Source organism: Cucumis sativus, chromosome 4, assembly GCF_000004075.3.
Source record: "Cucumis sativus cultivar 9930 chromosome 4, Cucumber_9930_V3, whole genome shotgun sequence".
In the NCBI taxonomy this organism is placed as follows: domain Eukaryota; kingdom Viridiplantae; phylum Streptophyta; class Magnoliopsida; order Cucurbitales; family Cucurbitaceae; genus Cucumis; species Cucumis sativus.
The window spans coordinates 13,021,741-13,038,459 of record NC_026658.2 but is presented as its reverse complement, the minus strand read 5'-3'; the positions used below and the strand labels follow the sequence as shown (position 1 = coordinate 13,038,459).

At 32.9% G+C, this 16,719-nt stretch overlaps 1 protein-coding gene across 1 annotated transcript; it reads left to right on the top strand.

The window, feature by feature from the left end:
• The first annotated feature begins 3,200 nt into the window (after positions 1-3,200).
• LOC116403291 lies at positions 3,201-3,998 on the top strand. The gene has a single exon (XM_031883904.1). It carries the CDS (start codon positions 3,246-3,248, stop codon positions 3,996-3,998), a length of 753 nt encoding a protein of 250 aa, XP_031739764.1. The 5' UTR covers positions 3,201-3,245.
• Positions 3,999-16,719: the final 12,721 nt, after the last annotated feature.

Here is a 16,719-nt window from a genome sequence, read left to right as displayed (position 1 = left end):
CCTAATTTGATTAGTTTAGGGTTACTTGTTAATTGTGGCAATTAGGGTAGAATTTCGATTCTTTTTCCGCTGTGCATGTCTTATTTCTATCAGTTTTGTGGTTGACTTTCTTGCATAATTGTCTTGCCTTTGTCAACATTCTTGACAGTATGTGTGTGACTATTCAGCAGCGTCACGACTCTCGGTCTGATTTTTTAAAGATTCAATCTCGTAGTTTCTTTCTTCAAGGGCCTTCATGAGCATGTTGACCCTCTTTTCAAGCTCAGTCATTCTATTTTTGCTTATATCCACGCTAGTCACCATAACTAACATTATGTTTGGATGAGGTACCTTCTCATTCGGGCATTCAGATGATGAGTTGTGTTCATCAATCACAAGATTTTATTTGATTACAATTCCACTTCTTGGTGGACTAGAGATTTGTTCCCAAATATTCTTTGTGACCTCAAAGGGTGGCACATCCTCAGATGAATGAAACTCCCTTGAGCGACTGCAAGTATTTGGTCGCTTGCTAATGTCATCTAGAGCTTTGGAAGTGTTTCCTTGAGATGCCATGATTTCCTTAGAAACGTTCTTCAAAAAGAGAAAGAGATGAAAGGTAGAGATGGTCCCACTGGGCGTGGCAAACTATTCACACGAGATTTCGAATAAATATATTTTGTGGAATTGAACTTTGATCTATTGATGAATATAGCGGATACAATCTCTAGTATTTACTCATTTGATGTTTTCTCTCTAATACAAGATAAAAATAAACTTTAGAACTTCTTAGTTTTCGATCTTCAGGATGTTGCAGTTGCAAGTTGATCTAAACTTCGACCTTCTAGAATTCAAGGAAAGTTTAATTTCCAAATCCCCAGTCTTTCAGAAGATGTTGATCTCGAGGTTAATACAGATTCATACGTCTTGAGAGCTTGTAAAAGTTTGAATCTTCAATTCTTCAGAGCTTCAGTACTTCAAAGCTTCAATCCCCAGATCCCTCAGATGAATGGCAATGGTCTCTATTTATAGAGAAATTTCATGGGTTGGTGGGCCTTGGCCCATTTTCTTGTTGGGCTTGGGCTTAAGCCTATTTGTCTGTTGGGTTTGGGCTCATTTGTTTATTGAACCTAAATTGAGTTTGGTTGAATAAACTTAATTATCCAAAATCCAATAAAAAAACAATAATTATCATAATATTTGTTGTGATGATGTGGCAAAATTTAATTGGTCAAAATTTCATACTCAACAATGCATATCTTCTACAATTTTATATTATGACATATTTTTGTAGATATTAATATTTGATTTAATTAAATCTTGTTAACTATAATCTTCATATATGACTATTAACAAGTTTAGCAAGTAGATAAAATAATTTTGTAAGAAAAAAAGACATAATTAGAAGGGGTCTGTTAGAAAATATAATAACAAAGTGGCAAAACATTTACACCTTATAGAAAAATTTTGAAAACGAAAAAAGCCCGCAGGTCCATAATGGAAAATACCAAAAATACCCTATAATTAATTAGCACCCACCGTGTAATATATTTAGGAAACGATCTTTTATATTTGACTATTCTTTGGGGACCCAAATCAAAATAATTTTTTTTCAAGATTTTTTGGTTTTGATCAATTAATCATTTAAATTTGGGTGGCCAGATCTAAATGATTGTTTTCATAATTTTGTGGTATACAATCATTTAGATTAATCGTTTAAATTTGGATTGCCAAATCTCAACGGTTTTTTTCAACATTTTTTGGTACGCACTTATATTTGGAAAACAATCGTTCAAATTTGAAAAATGATTGTTTCTATTTGGTATATGATCGTTTAAATTTGGCTACCCAAATCAAATTGATTTTTTTAAAGATTCCTTATACACAATTGTTTAGATTTGACTATTGTTTGTTTCAATTATTCAATTAATTTATGTTTTGATGATAACAAATCTGATTTTTTTTTTGACAATTTTATTAATTTGAATAGACAATATCGTAGAGCTTGGAAAAATGATTCTAACGCCTCTTGAATCACCCAAATCGAAGTTCAAATGAAGAAAATATTGCTAAAAGAAGCTTAACGAAAAAATACCCGAGATGGTGACGTGGCGACCAAGCATTCAATTTGAACCAATTAGAGAAAGCCACTTGGAGCAATGAAGGAGTAACAAATGTGGCTTTTTGTTATGTTTTATTGGCTTTTATAAAGAAAATGAATTTAAAAGAAAATGATTTTAATATTATTTTCTTGTGTCTAACGGCTAGTTTTTTTAAAAGAGGGTGAAGTTGCTTTATTGATTTCTTTTTAAACAAAGTATTTTGAAAAGACATATTATTATATTATTATTTGTATTGTGTCTAACGGCTAATTAAGTTTAAATCTCAACCATTCATTTTTCTTTTACTTATATCTAATGACTCAAATGATTTTGAATTTATCTTTTCTCTCTTTTTAAATACTTCACATTTATACAAGATCACAAAATTATTTACAATCCTCAAGCAAAAAGCCAACATTGTTATTCTCTCTAAAGCTTCCAATTTTTATTCTTTTCATCTTATTCTTGAGAGCTTCTTATTGTATTGTGAGGATTAAATTTGTGAGCTTCAAATTGTATACTCACTCTTTTAGAGAGTTTTCTTTTGTGTGATTTAAAAACTTCAACATATTGTAACGGTTGGATCCTAACCCGTGGAAAGGATCGGGTTTGCTCTTGAACCCGAAAAAGGAGCAAGAATCGGTTCGGCTCAAATCCGTGGAAAGAGTCCAAAGAAGATTTTCAATCAAAATCCCAAGAGGTGCTTGGGAAAGTGGATGTAGGTTGAGTTTAACCGAACCACTATAAAATTACGGTGTCTTCTTCTCTAACTCTTTTCTAATTATTTTTTAATTTAATTTTAGTTACATATTCTTATTGGTTGAGTTTGATTGCATACTTCCATTCATATCTTTTTATCAATCTTGTTATTTAACAAAGTTTACAAAGTTCTTTATTTAAATTTAAAAATATCTAATTAGTTGATTTTACTTTTTATTTGTCAAAAAGTTTATTTAAACCCTATTCACCCCCCTCTAGGGTTGCCATACCGATCCAACAATTGGTATCAGAGCAAGGTTGCTCATCTTGAAATTTTAATTTCTTGATAAACTTTATTGTTAGAGCATTATGGCAAACCTATTGGCAAATGGTATTGTTGAAGGTCAATCAACTTCTAGACCTCCTTATTTTGATGGTTCAAATTATGCATATTGGAAAGCTAGAATGAAAATTTATTTGCAATCTATTGACTATAATTTGTGGTTAATTGTTGCTAAAGGTCCTTATGTACCCATGAAAAATGTTGATAATGTTGATACGCCTAAATTAGAAGAAGAGTATGATGAAAATGAAATGAAAAAGTGTTCATTTAATGCTAAGGCTATTAATTGTTTGTATTGTGCCTTGAGTAAAGATGAATTTAATAGAATATCCATGTGTTCTTCCGCTCAAGAAATTTGGAATACTCTTGAAATTACTCATGAAGGAACAAATCAAGTTAAAGAGTCTAAAATTAGCATGTTTGTTCATAATTATGAATTGTTTAAGATGGATGCTAATGAGACTATCACCGATATGTTTACTAGATTTACTAACATCATAAATGCTTTGAAGGGTCTTGGTAAAGTTTATACAACTTCCGAAAATGTTAGAAAAATTCTAAGGTCTCTACCTAAGACTTGGGAAGCTAAGGTAACGGCGATTCAAGAAGCAAAGGATCTCACCAAACTTCCACTAGAGGAGCTTATTGGCTCACTCATGACTCATGAGATCATCATGAAGGAGCACTTGGAGGATGAGTCCAAAAAGAAGAAGAGCATTGCATTAAAGACTATCTCCTTGGAAGTTGATCCCGAAGACGAGGATGGCCTTGATGAAGATGACATTGCTTATTTCTCACGTAAGTACAAAAATTTCATAAAAAGAAAAAAAATATTTCAAGAAACACCTATCAACCCAAAAAGAGTCAAAAGGTGAGAAAAGCAAAAAGGATGAGGTGATTTGTTATGAATGCAAAAGATCGGGTCATATAAGAACGGATTGTCCTCTCCTCAAATCATCTAAGAAATCCAAGAAGAAGGCAATGAAGGCTACATGGGATGATAGTAGTGAAAGTGAAAGTGAAGTTGAAGAAATGGCAAATCTTGGTCTCATGGCTCATAGTGACAAAGATGATGAACATGATGATAAGGTAACTCTAGAACCTCTTTCTATTGATGAATTATTTGAAAATTTTGAAAGCATGCAAAATGACCTAGAAAAACTTAGTTCTAAGTATGTTGTGCTTAAGAAGAAATACAATGTTTTAATTAGTGAAAATAAGTCTTTACTTGATACAATTGCTTGCTTTAAAGAGAATGAAAATTTTGAGCAAATTGAAGAATTGAATGTCTCTAGTGATAAGCATGTTTGTATTGAGAAAGATGCTTTGCTTGATAAAGTTAGATTTCTTGAGCATGATAGTTGTGAAAAAGATAACTTGATTAAAGTGCTTAAAGAAAATGAACTAAGTGTTTTACAAGAACTTGATAAAGCTAAAGAAACTATTAAAAAGTTGACAATAGGTGCTCAAAGATTGGACAAAATTATTGAAGTAGGAAAATCTTATGGTGATAAGAGAGGTTTAGGCTATATTGATGAATCATCTACTCCATCAAGTTCTAAAACTACATTCGTTAAAGCATCACCTATTGTGCCTAAGTTTAACATGTCTAATCATGTGTCTAATCATGTTAAATCTAGTTTTGTACCCATATGTCATAATTGTGGTGTTGAAGGTCACATTAGACCTAAATGCTTTAAATTGAAGTATGCTCAAAATACTTATTCAAGAAGAAATTTTTCGCAAAGAGCAAAGTTTTACATTGCTCCAAGGAAGAATTTCTCCAATAAAAGTAGAGTACATAAATTTGTTATGAAAAATAAATCTTTGCATAATGTTGTTTGTTTTTCTTGTGGCAAGTATGGACATAAAGCTTATTCTTGTTACCTATCTAGATCTAGTGCTTGTAATGTCTATGAAAAAATGAAATGGATCCCTAAATATGTAAATGCTAACATTCTAGGACCCAAACAAGTATGGGTACCAAAGGATCAAACTTGAAATTAGTTGTTTTTAGGTTTGTTTGAAAGCCTCCAAGAAAAACAAATGGTACTTGGATAGTGGTTGCTCAAGACACATGACGGGAGACCGATCCAAGCTTATCTCTTTCTCCAAAAATAATGGAGGCATGGTAACCTTTGGTGACAACAAGAAAGGTAAAATAATTGGTAAGGGTAATATAGGAAATGATTCATCTACTTTGATTGAAAATGTTCATTTGGTTGATGGTTTAAAGCATGATTTGGTTGAAAAAGACAAAGTTTGTGATGCTTGTCAAATGGGTAAGCAAACTAAGTCCTCTTTCAAATCTAAAAATGTGATCTCTACTGCTAGACCCTTACAACTATTACACATGGACTTATTTGGCCTTTCTAGAATTGCTAGTTATGGAGGGAATTATTATGCTTTTGTGATAGTTGATGATTTTTCTAGATTTACTTGGGTTTTGATGATAAAACATAAGGATGATGCTTTGAAAAATTTTATTAGTTTTGCAAAAAGAGTACAAAATGAAAAAGGATTTTTTATTTCCAAAATTAGGAGTGATCACGGAGGAGAATTTGATAATGATGCTTTTAAAGCTTTTTGTGAAGAAAATGGTTTTTCCCATAATTTTTCCTCTCCAAGAACTCCTCAACAAAATGGTGTAGTTGAAAGGAAAAATCGTACTTTGCAAGAATTTGCTAGATCAATGTTGAATGAGTATGGTTTACCTAAATATTTTTGGGCGGAAGCCGTTAACACCGCTTGCTATGTTTCAAATAGAGTTTTAGTTAGACCCTCTTTAGATAAAACTCCTTATGAACTTTGGCATGGAAAAATTCCAAATATTGGGTATTTCAAAGTTTTCGGTTGTAAATGTTTTATTTTGAATAACAAAGAAAAACTTGGAAAATTTGATTCTAAGACGGATGTTGGTATTTTTCTAGGATATTCCTCTACTAGTAAAGCTTATAGAGTTTTCAATAAGAAAACTTTAGTTATTGAGGAATCTATTCATGTTGTATTTGATGAATCTTGGAATAATGTTTCTAATGAGTCTATTTGTAGTGATGATTTAGAAAAAGATTTTGGAGATTTACTTGTTAATGACAAAGGCAAAGAAATTGTTCCAAGTATGCAAGATGTGAACATCATAGAAAAGAAAGAAGAGGGTTCTTCATCCTTGCCTAAAGAGTGGAGATATGCTCTATCCCATCCCAAGGATCTAATTCTTGGCAATCCCGAACAAGGTGTCAAAACTCGTTCTTCTCTTAATTTATTTAGTAATCTTGCTTTTGTGTCTCAAATTGAACCTAGAAGTTTTAAAGATGCCGAATGTGATGAGTTTTGGATTTTAGCTATGCAAGAAGAATTAAATCAATTTGAAAGAAACAAAGTTTGGAAATTAGTCCCTAGGCCTTCTAATGCATCTATAATCGGAACTAAATGGGTTTTTAGAAATAAGATGGATGAAAATGGAAATATCATTAGAAATAAAGCTAGACTTGTAGCTCAAGGTTATTGTCAAGAAGAAGGTATAGATTATGAAGAGACTTTTGCACCGGTTGCTAGATTAGAAGCTATTAGAATGTTGCTTGCTTTTGCTTCTTATAAAAATTTCATTTTGTATCAAATGGATGTAAAAAGTGCTTTTTTAAACGGTTATATTGTGGAGGAAGTTTACGTAGAACAACCTCCGGGCTTTGAAAGTTTTGATTTACCTAATCATGTTTATAAGTTGAAAAAGGCTCTTTATGGCTTAAAACAAGCTCCAAGAGCTTGGTATGATAGACTTAGCAAGTTTTTACTTGAGAATGACTTTAAGATGGGAAAAATTGATAATACTCTATTTATTAAAGTTAAAAATAATGACATGCTTATAGTACAAATTTATGTGGATGATATTATATTTGGTTCTACTAATTCATCTTTGTGTGAAGAATTTTCCAAGTGTATGCATAATGAGTTTGAGATGAGTATGATGGGAGAACTTAGTTTCTTCCTTGGTCTTCAAATCAAACAACTCAAGGATGGCATCTTCATAAGTCAAGAAAAATACACAAGGGATTTGCTCAAGAAATTCAAATTAAATGAAGGTAAAGTTGCAAAAACTCCTATGAGCACTACCACTAAGCTTGACAAAGATGAAAAAGGTAAGTGTGTGGATATAAAGACTTATCGAGGTATGATCGGATCTTTACTTTATTTGACCGCTAGTAGACCCGATATCATGTTTAGTGTATGTCTTTGTGCTAGATTTCAATCTTGTCCTAAAGAATCACATTTCCATGCCGTTAAAAGGATACTTAAATATTTGCTTGGAACTATTGATGTTGGATTATGGTATCCTAGAAATGTTGAGTTTAATTTGGTAGGATATTCCGATGCGGACTTTGCCGGTAGTTTACTTGACCGTAAAAGTACTAGTGGGACTTGTCAATTTCTTGGTAGTTCCTTAGTATCTTGGTTTAGTAAAAAGCAAAATTCGGTTGCCTTATCCACTACCGAAGCGGAATATATTGCGGTTGCTAGTTGTTGTGCACAAATTCTTTGGATGAAACAAACTCTTTGTGATTTTGGATTAAAATTTGATAATGTGCCTATATTTTGTGATAATACTAGTGCCATAAATTTGACTAAGAATCCTATTCATCATTCTAGAACTAAGCATATAGATATTAGGCATCACTTTATTAGAGAGCATGTACAAAATGGTCATATTACTCTTGAGTTTGTAAGTTCCAATAATCAATTAGCGGATATATTTACCAAGCCTTTGAGTGAAGAAAGCTTTTGTAAAAATAGGCTTGAGCTTGGAATTATTCGTTGGGATGCATCTTGATTTTATATCTTACTTGATATTGTTACCGTAATGCATATTGATAGGGGGAGAATTAGACATTTTGTATGTGTTCATGTTTTTTGGGAGAGCTAACTTCATTGGTATTGTTTTTTATGATTCCAAAGGGGGAGAAGTATAAGAAAAATATGTTTTTATCAATTTGTTGCATAATTGTTTCTATTGAATAATGCATATTTTTTTAGAGAAAAAAATTAATTAAGGACAAAGAAGGTTCTCTTATCAATTGTTTTCAAGTATGTTCTTTGTGGTGAAATATATACATGAGCTTTATGGTTATACATCTTGATAATAGAATTACTTGTTGATCATGTGTGTTTCAAGTTATTTTTCTTCAATGATTTGTCATCATCAAAAAAGGGGGAGATTGTTGGCTTTTTGGCCCTTAATCTCAAATTAATTTATTTTAATTATTCAATTAATTTATGTTTTGATGATAACAAATCTGATTTTTTTTTTTGACAATTTTATTAATTTGAATAGACCATATCGTAGAGCTTGGAAAAATGATTCTAACGCCTCTTGAATCACCCAAATCGAAGTTCAAATGAAGAAAATATTGCTAAAAGAAGCTTAACGGAAAAATACCCGAGATGGTGACGTGGCGACCAAGCATTCAATTTGAATCAATTAGAGAAAGTCACTTGGAGCAATGAAGGAGTAACAAATGTGGCTTTTTGTTATGTTTTATTGGCTTTTATAAAGAAAATGAATTTAATAATATTATTTTTCCTTGTGTCTAACGGCTAGTTGTTTAAAAGATGGTGAAGTTGCTTTATTGATTTCTTTTTAAACAAAGTATTTTGAAAAGACATATTATTATATTATTATTTGTATTGTGTCTAACGGCTAATTAAGTTTAAATCTCAACCATTCATTTTTCTTTTACTTATATCTAATGACCCAAATGATTTTGAATTTATCTTTCCTCTCTTTTTAAATACTTCACATTTACACAAGATCACAAAATTCTTTACAATCCTCAAGCAAAAAGCCAACATTGTTATTCTCTCTAAAGCTTCCAATTTTTATTCTTTTCATCTTATTCTTGAGAGCTTCTTATTGTATTGTGAGGATTAAATTTGTGAGCTTCAAATTGTATACTCACTCTTTTAGAGAGTTTTCTTTTGTGTGATTTAAAAACTTCAACATATTGTAACGGTTGGATCCTAACCCGTGGAAAGGATCGGGTTTGCTCTTGAACCCGAAAAAGGAGCAAGAATCGGTTCGGCTCAAATCCGTGGAAAGAGTCCAAAGAAGATTTTCAATCAAAATCCCAAGAGGTGCTTGGGAAAGTGGATGTAGGTTGAGTTTAACCGAACCACTATAAAATTACGGTGTCTTCTTCTCTAACTCTTTTCTAATTATTTTTTAATTTAATTTTAGTTACATACTCTTATTGGTTGAGTTTGATTGCATACTTCCATTCATATATTTTTATCAATCTTGTTATTTAACAAAGTTTACAAAGTTCTTTATTTAAATTTAAAAAGTATCTAATTAGTTGATTTTATTTTTTATTTGTCAAAAAGTTTATTTAAACCCTATTCACCCCCCTCTAGGGTTGCCATACCGATCCAACAAGAGAGATATAGGGAAACTTATGATGCCACCAACAAAGCATCAGAAGAATGAGAGAACTCTCAACGCTTTGTTGGCTGCATTGGGAGTTTTCCTTAAATCAACTCACACTATAAAAAATTGGGATTCTCCTAACGATAAAAGGACATCGACAAAAGGAACGTCAGGAAAGAGGTGTTCCATCTACGTAGTATTCTCTACATCGGTGGAATTGATCACTCTCGACGTTGTGCGTAAAACGTAAAAAATATGGAACACCTGTTTATATTTTCCCAATGTTTTTGTAGTGTAAAGCGAATTACGCAAGTAAAAAATTACGCACGACTAGAAGAGGAATTATGCAGAAAACGTAAACAGGAATTACACATGCGTAATTCCACCAACGTCGTGCGTAATTTTTTATGTTTATATGGAACTCATGTGTAAAGCAAATTCCTCTTCCAGTCGTGCGTAAAACGTCATGCATAACAAAAACGTAAAACGTCAATAAGGGGGTTGGGGAAAAATCTATTATTTACTTGTTACACATTTCCTGATGTTATGCAAAAAAACGTAAAAAATATGGCTTATATTTTCGACGTATTTATCAACAGCGTTGGGGAAAGAAAACATTTTTTTTTCTTTCCCCCGTTGTGCATTGTATAACATCGGGATAGGGGCTAATTATTTCGGACTCCATTAGTAATGTGTCAGTGTTAATGCCCCACAATATCGACGCATTACTAATGGTGTCGGGATTGGGCATATTCTCCCAATGTTTTTGTTATGCGTCAGGAGTTTGCTTATAAATAGAACTATTTCAGTTCTGTAATTCACATAACTGGAAGAGGAAGAAAGAAAACGAGAGAGACCGAAAAGAAGAGTGTAGTTTATCCATCGTGTTGTCATTGTTCCTTTATCATCGTTCGTCGTCGAATGTTGTCGTCATTCCTAACTTTGGTAAGTAGTTTAGTTTTTATTTTTGTTTAGTTTTGGTTTTAAGATTTGTTTTGTTTCTGTTTCAAATTAATTTTAGGATTTAGGGTTTGAATTAGTTTTAGGATTTAGTTTTTGAATTAGTTTTAGGATTGAATTTGATTTTTATGTTTTTTTTATGGATCTGAGAATTAATTTTAAATTTAAGAATTAATTTAGATTATGGATGTTTGTATTGAAAGTTTGAGAAGGGAAAAGTCGAATTTGAGGGGAGGGGTTGTATCCAAAACTTGAGAGGGGTTGTATTCAAAACTTGAGGGGGTTATGTATCAAAGATTTGAAGGGGGTTGTTTATTTTGTAGGAATTATGGGGAGGTTTGAATTGAAAATTTGAGAGGATGGTGTAATGAAAACCTGAGAGAGGGTGGGTTGAATTGAAAATTAAAGGGGGTAGTATTAAATTTGAGAAAGGGGTGTAACGATTTCAATATTTATCTTTGTGAGGTTTGTTATTGTTTTATAATTGATGTAATTTGTGGTTGAGATTTGTTTTGGTTGTCCTGTAGTTATGGTAGGTTTTTTTTTTTATTTCTTAGTAGTTTTGTTTGGTGGAACGGTTAGGTAGTTTGTAAAGATTAAAGTAATTTGTTGTTGATTTATTATGGCTATCCTCTAGTTATGGTAGCATATTCAGTGCAAGTTTATTTTTGAATTTGTTTAGGGTTGTGAAGGTTTGAAGTGTTAGCTAGAATGTAAATATTTAGTTGTTTGTGGTTTGTTTGTTTTGGCTATCCTACAGTTATGGTGGCCTCTGTAGTTTAAACTTAGCTTTAGTGGAAAATTTGGAAGATTAGACATAGCTTATTCATAGAGTAAGTTTAGAGCTTGAGATGAGGAATATACGATTAATCAAACATATTTATGTTTTAAGTTTTTAACGATGGACAAAGGTTGGATGACAGTTAGGAATAAGTTATCATTTGAGTATAGAGAGGGCATGTATCCCAATTTTTAGAGATTGCCAAGTTTCACGTTGATGATTACGGACGAATAAGGTGTCAATGCAAGAAATGTATGAACTCAAATTGAGACTCATTAAAGGGTGTGGAGCAACATCTATTAACCATTGGAATATCCCCCTCTTATACAGAATGAGTGTATCGTGGAGAGCCAGTAAACTTGCATAGAGGTATAGAAAGATTTGATGAATGAACTAGTAGTAACCCTTTTAATGAAGAAGATGAAATGTTTGGTATGCTTAATGATTTACAAGCTTCGATTGAACACAAATAGGAAACAGAGGAAGGTTTGGAGAATGAGATGTCGTTTAATATTGGGGTAGATATAGACCAAGAGACAACAAACATATTTTAGGACTTATTGAATGAAGCACGTAGTGAGCTATACCCTAGTTGTTCTAAAGTTTCCTCCCTTAATTTTTTGGTTAAGATCATGCATGAAAAGGTTCTCAACGGTTGGAGTAACAAGTCCTTCGACATGTTGTTGGAGATATTAAAACATTCATTTCTAATGTGTGGTACTAATATCCATAGTTCCTTCTACGAAGCCAAACGATTCGAGACTATCTTATTTTATACTTATATTTATGCCTTCATAACTTAATTACAAAATTTGTTGTAGAATCAAATGTTGGAACTTCAGTCTCAGCCCACCCAAAGGGTTCTTAGCCACTCTCTAGGGACAAGATATGCGAGACAGTTTTGGATAGACGACTGGGCTACTGAAAAGATCTTCAAAAGGTCTTTTGTTGTGGACCTAAGCCTGTGTTCTGCAAGAGTTGTGCAAGCAATTTTTCTACCTCATGTTTGCAATCTAAGGAGATCGAAAAATCTAATAAAGTCCTGATTGAGAAGCAAAGACTCAAGCATGAAGAAGCTAAACGCATGATTGAAGAGCGGAAAAGGACGTCAGAGCTGCACTCACAACAAATAGAAGAAATGAAATGATTGAAGAAATGACTCGGACACAAAGAAAATTGTGAGGAGCATTTGCGGTTCGTATTTTTCAACTTTTAAGTTGTTTACTTTACATTAGTCAGTGATCTATATATATATCTAATTTTTTTGTCATTGTAGGTGTGGATATAGTAATATGGCATATGTGTACATTAAGAGATAAATGTATTTTTTTTTTGTATGTAATTTCTTTAACACATTCAAAATGGTTGGACAATGTAACATTTAATTATAATATTATTTAATTTTGATTTGCTATTTTCTATAATTTTTTAATAGTTTGTTGCTTATTTTGTTACAATTTTATTCAATTTAAAGGAAACTGGAGCCGTAAAGAATGGTGTGCAATTCAAAAAAGAAAATTTTAATAAATAAAAAAATATATACTTAAAATAATTCCAGATGCAGAGCGTCAGGAAAGATACACGTGGCATAACGTTTTCATGAGCACATTGGGGATACTTTTTAGGACGCAACGTCGGGAGACTCTTTCTCTCGACGTATGATTTAACGTCGTGGGTGAGGTTGTACTGACGATTGTTCTCGTCGCCCAACATAACGTTAGGAAAAGGGAATTCTGGATGTCGTACTAATTGCACGTCGAAAATGGGTCCCCCGACGTGGTTTTACCGACATGCTTCCCGACTGATCATATACGTTGGAAGAGCTACTGCCGATGTCGTTTCCAAACTTTACTGATGCATGTCTGTATCGGGAAAACTTTGACTTGTTGTAGTGCCATCTATAATTCACAGATGTGAGAAGGGGAGAAGAAAAGGTTGCAAAAAAGGGAAAACAAACTACCGACCTCTCCACCGTCGTCCTTGTCAACTGTCGTTTCTCTTTTGGTGTCGTTGTTGTCGTCACCTGCCCTATATTTTTTGGTTTGTAATAAGAGCTAGATTGTATTTTACCCTAAAAATCCCTTTCTTCCCTAAAATGAATGTTATTTCCTATCTTCAACAACTCTAAACCCTAAATGTGCTCAAATATTAAATGTACTACCCATCTTCTTGAATCTCATTCTACAAGTTACTGTTGAACTTCATAGGTTTTCGAGAGAGAGTGAGAGACTAAATGGAGCCAAAATTCCCTCATGTCTTGTGTTTTCTGTTGCGGTAAATTGGAAATTTATGTTTGGTGTGAATGTTTTCTTTTGCTCATAATTTCTGCTTCAGAATTTAGGGCTTTGTAATTGGTTATGTTAGATCTTCATATTTGGATTAGAACAAGTTATAGTTTCTCGATAAGCTTGAGGTCTATAGGGTTGGAGCTTGGGCAGTGGGTTTTTTCTTCCTCTATTATAATTCATTTTAGCAATTGGGGTCCTTTGCTTTCTTTTTATTTTTTATTTTTGGAAATTTTGTTGTATGATTGCTCCATAAGCTTGTGGTTTAGAACTCGAGTGGGAAACATCAATGGTGAAAAAAATTATTTTTTTTGATCTCTCCATCAAGATGATATTCACTGAAGTTCTATGAAGATGGGAAAAGACTTGCATGTTTTTTAGGTTTTTGTCACTGCAGTTACAACATGGGTGATCAACCGAGTTGGCCGTCATCTTCTACTTATTGCGAGTTTCATGTTATTATTCTTGATTCTTTCCATTATTGTATGTCTTTGTTAATTATCTTATAATTTTATTTCACATCTCCTCTACTGGAATGACTCTTAGCCTTTTTAATTTTTATTGTGGCATTCTTTCTGAAGGTAAAATAATTCTTATTGGAAGGTTTAAGGGAAAGAGAGTTGTGTTAGATTTGCATTGAAAGTCTTATTTTTGATATATTAGCATCATAACAATTCTTTGCGTTAGATTTACATATTATCTCAATTTTGTTACCTGCATAATGTTTACCATTGAGATGTTGAACCTCGAAAGCAGTTAATATTGAAATGTCTTATGTCTACATCAGCATACTTCACCAACTTCTTCGCTCTCTGCTTTGCTCTCTTTCCTAAACACTTCAAACATCATATTCATCAATGGCTTGCTTGGAGATTTGTAATGAGGTTTGTACCAAATGAGACAAACTTCTTTTTCCATAACTTTCTTTTGAGTTTACAATCATGTGAATTAGCATTTAAGTTCTTTGGAAGAAAGGTCATGATCATGATCCTAAGATTTTAAGTTGTAAGTGTCTGCGTATTAGTCTCATTTCACCATATCAATGAATATTTATTTTCATAAAGAAAAAGGCTTCGGATCTGTATACAAATTTTATGATCTGGATTTTTAAAATAATAGTTAGATATTTTATCCTTATAGATGACAAAATCAAGGGGTACATTGATGCTTCGAAAGGCTTAGAACAGGGTAATCCCCAATCTTATTTTCTTTTCATTTTACTTGTTCTTTGCGGGCAACTAATAGTTTGAATAGATCTATTTCATGTTTTATCGTTCTTTGATGCTATCTTTGGTAATGAAAGCAAATGTTTGATCTTGTATTTGGTTTATGATCATTCAAAGTTGAACAGGGCTGCTCTAGTGAGGTAGGAGGTTTCCCTTCTTACTTTTAATTTGTCTTTTCTAATTTGCTAGTCGTGGGAATTGCAATGACTAACCTTATGATTTTAATCCAAGTAAACCTCAACCAGAAATCCTCCAAGATAAGTTACCCTTTGGTATACTTATCTTATTTATTTAATCTGTTTTGAGTGTTATGGCAACTTACTTTTTATTTCCTCTTTTTAGGAAGCTTGTAACTTGTTAGTATACTCTAGAAAAGCTTAAAAGAGTTTTCCTTAAAAAAAAAAAAAAAAAGAAGAAAGGATTGAAGAGGAGGAGAAAAATGTCTGTTAATTTTATGTTTGGATTTGAAAAAGATAAGTGGGAGTAAATACTAGATAGGTGAAACAGCTTCTCGCCTGATTTTCTTTATACATAAAAGGATGGGAAAATGAGAAAGAAATAGGAATGGCCTTATTGCTTTACATTTGGCACTACACAATGAGCCAAGTGTTGTAGCCTCCTTGCATTCTACTCTCTCTCCTCCACCTAATTTCAGGCTACACTCAAATCATAATCTTTAGCCAGGAGGAGAGAGAATTAGAGTCCAAATAAAAAAATACCTTTATTTTATTTTAATTTTAGGTTACAAAAATTAAAATAAAATTAAGGTATTTTTTTAAAAAAATAACCAAACTCTCGACGCCAATGTCGTACATGCGACATTAGGAGTTATACGATGGGATCAAGAGTTTGGTTATAATTTCCAACACCTACAACAATGAACTTCCAACGCTTCTTTTTAGGGCGTCGAAAAAACCTCTCCCAACACATTTCACTACATGACTCCCAATGTATTTCATCCGACCCAACTTTCAAAGCTCATTTATGCGTCAAAAACTCCTTTTTCGATGCATTTTGATGTATTTTCTAACGATTTACTACGTCGAAATATCAAAATTTTCTTATAGTGATTGAACTTTTCTCACTGTACATATATTTCTGTATCCACAGGTATAGATCAATAATAGTAAGTTAGTCCTTCATAACCATCTGTAACGCCAATTGGATCAAATTACCATTTTATCCCTAACTTACCTTTAGTCCTTAATACCAATGCTTCTCTAATGAACAACCAGTTTATGGTCCAATCAATAAGCAGAAATGTAACGCGTTATGATATTTGTGTTTAATGAGAAAGAGAAGAGTTGATTTTTATAAAAGATAAAACGAAAAGGAAAAGAAAAGCAAAAATAATAATATTTATAATAATAATATTATTATTATTGATTCTTCTTCTCGTACTGCTAGTAAATAAAAGAAAGGGAAATTGTGCATCTTCTCATCCCTTCTTCACAAATTGGGTGCCTTAGCCACTGTCCAAATTTTTCTTGTCGTCAACACCCTGTTAATCGTTCGTCATGCATGTCGTCTATCGTTCACGTTCGATGAAGCTCAGAGAAGTCCTAGTCGCATCGTGCGAAGTCGTCCGACGCAGTTTGCAAGTTGACATCCTTCTCCGTTTGCGCGTCTTATTTATTCTTCGTTCGTTTAAGATTTGCCTCACTGTCAACTACTTACTACTGTAGTTGTTCGTCATGCTCCGTTCCCCATTCGTCAAAACTACTTAAGCTAAGTCATCGACCATTGCAAAGTTTCCTTGTTGTCCAAGCCGTGTTTGGGAGTTGAAAGTTGTCCCCTCGTCACCGAGCCTCCTCCTTCGTCCAAGTCGCATCCGAGCCATGTCCTCATATTTGAGCATGCCTCTGTTAGCTAGCCAAGCCAAGTCATTTCCTGCCTAAGCCGTTGTCAATCACTCCTTGGTGAGTT

Bases quoted from the DNA above. Each gene is read 5' to 3' on its own strand.
- LOC116403291 (XM_031883904.1), top strand. From the start codon at position 3,246: ATGAAAATTTATTTGCAATCTATTGACTATAATTTGTGGTTAATTGTT.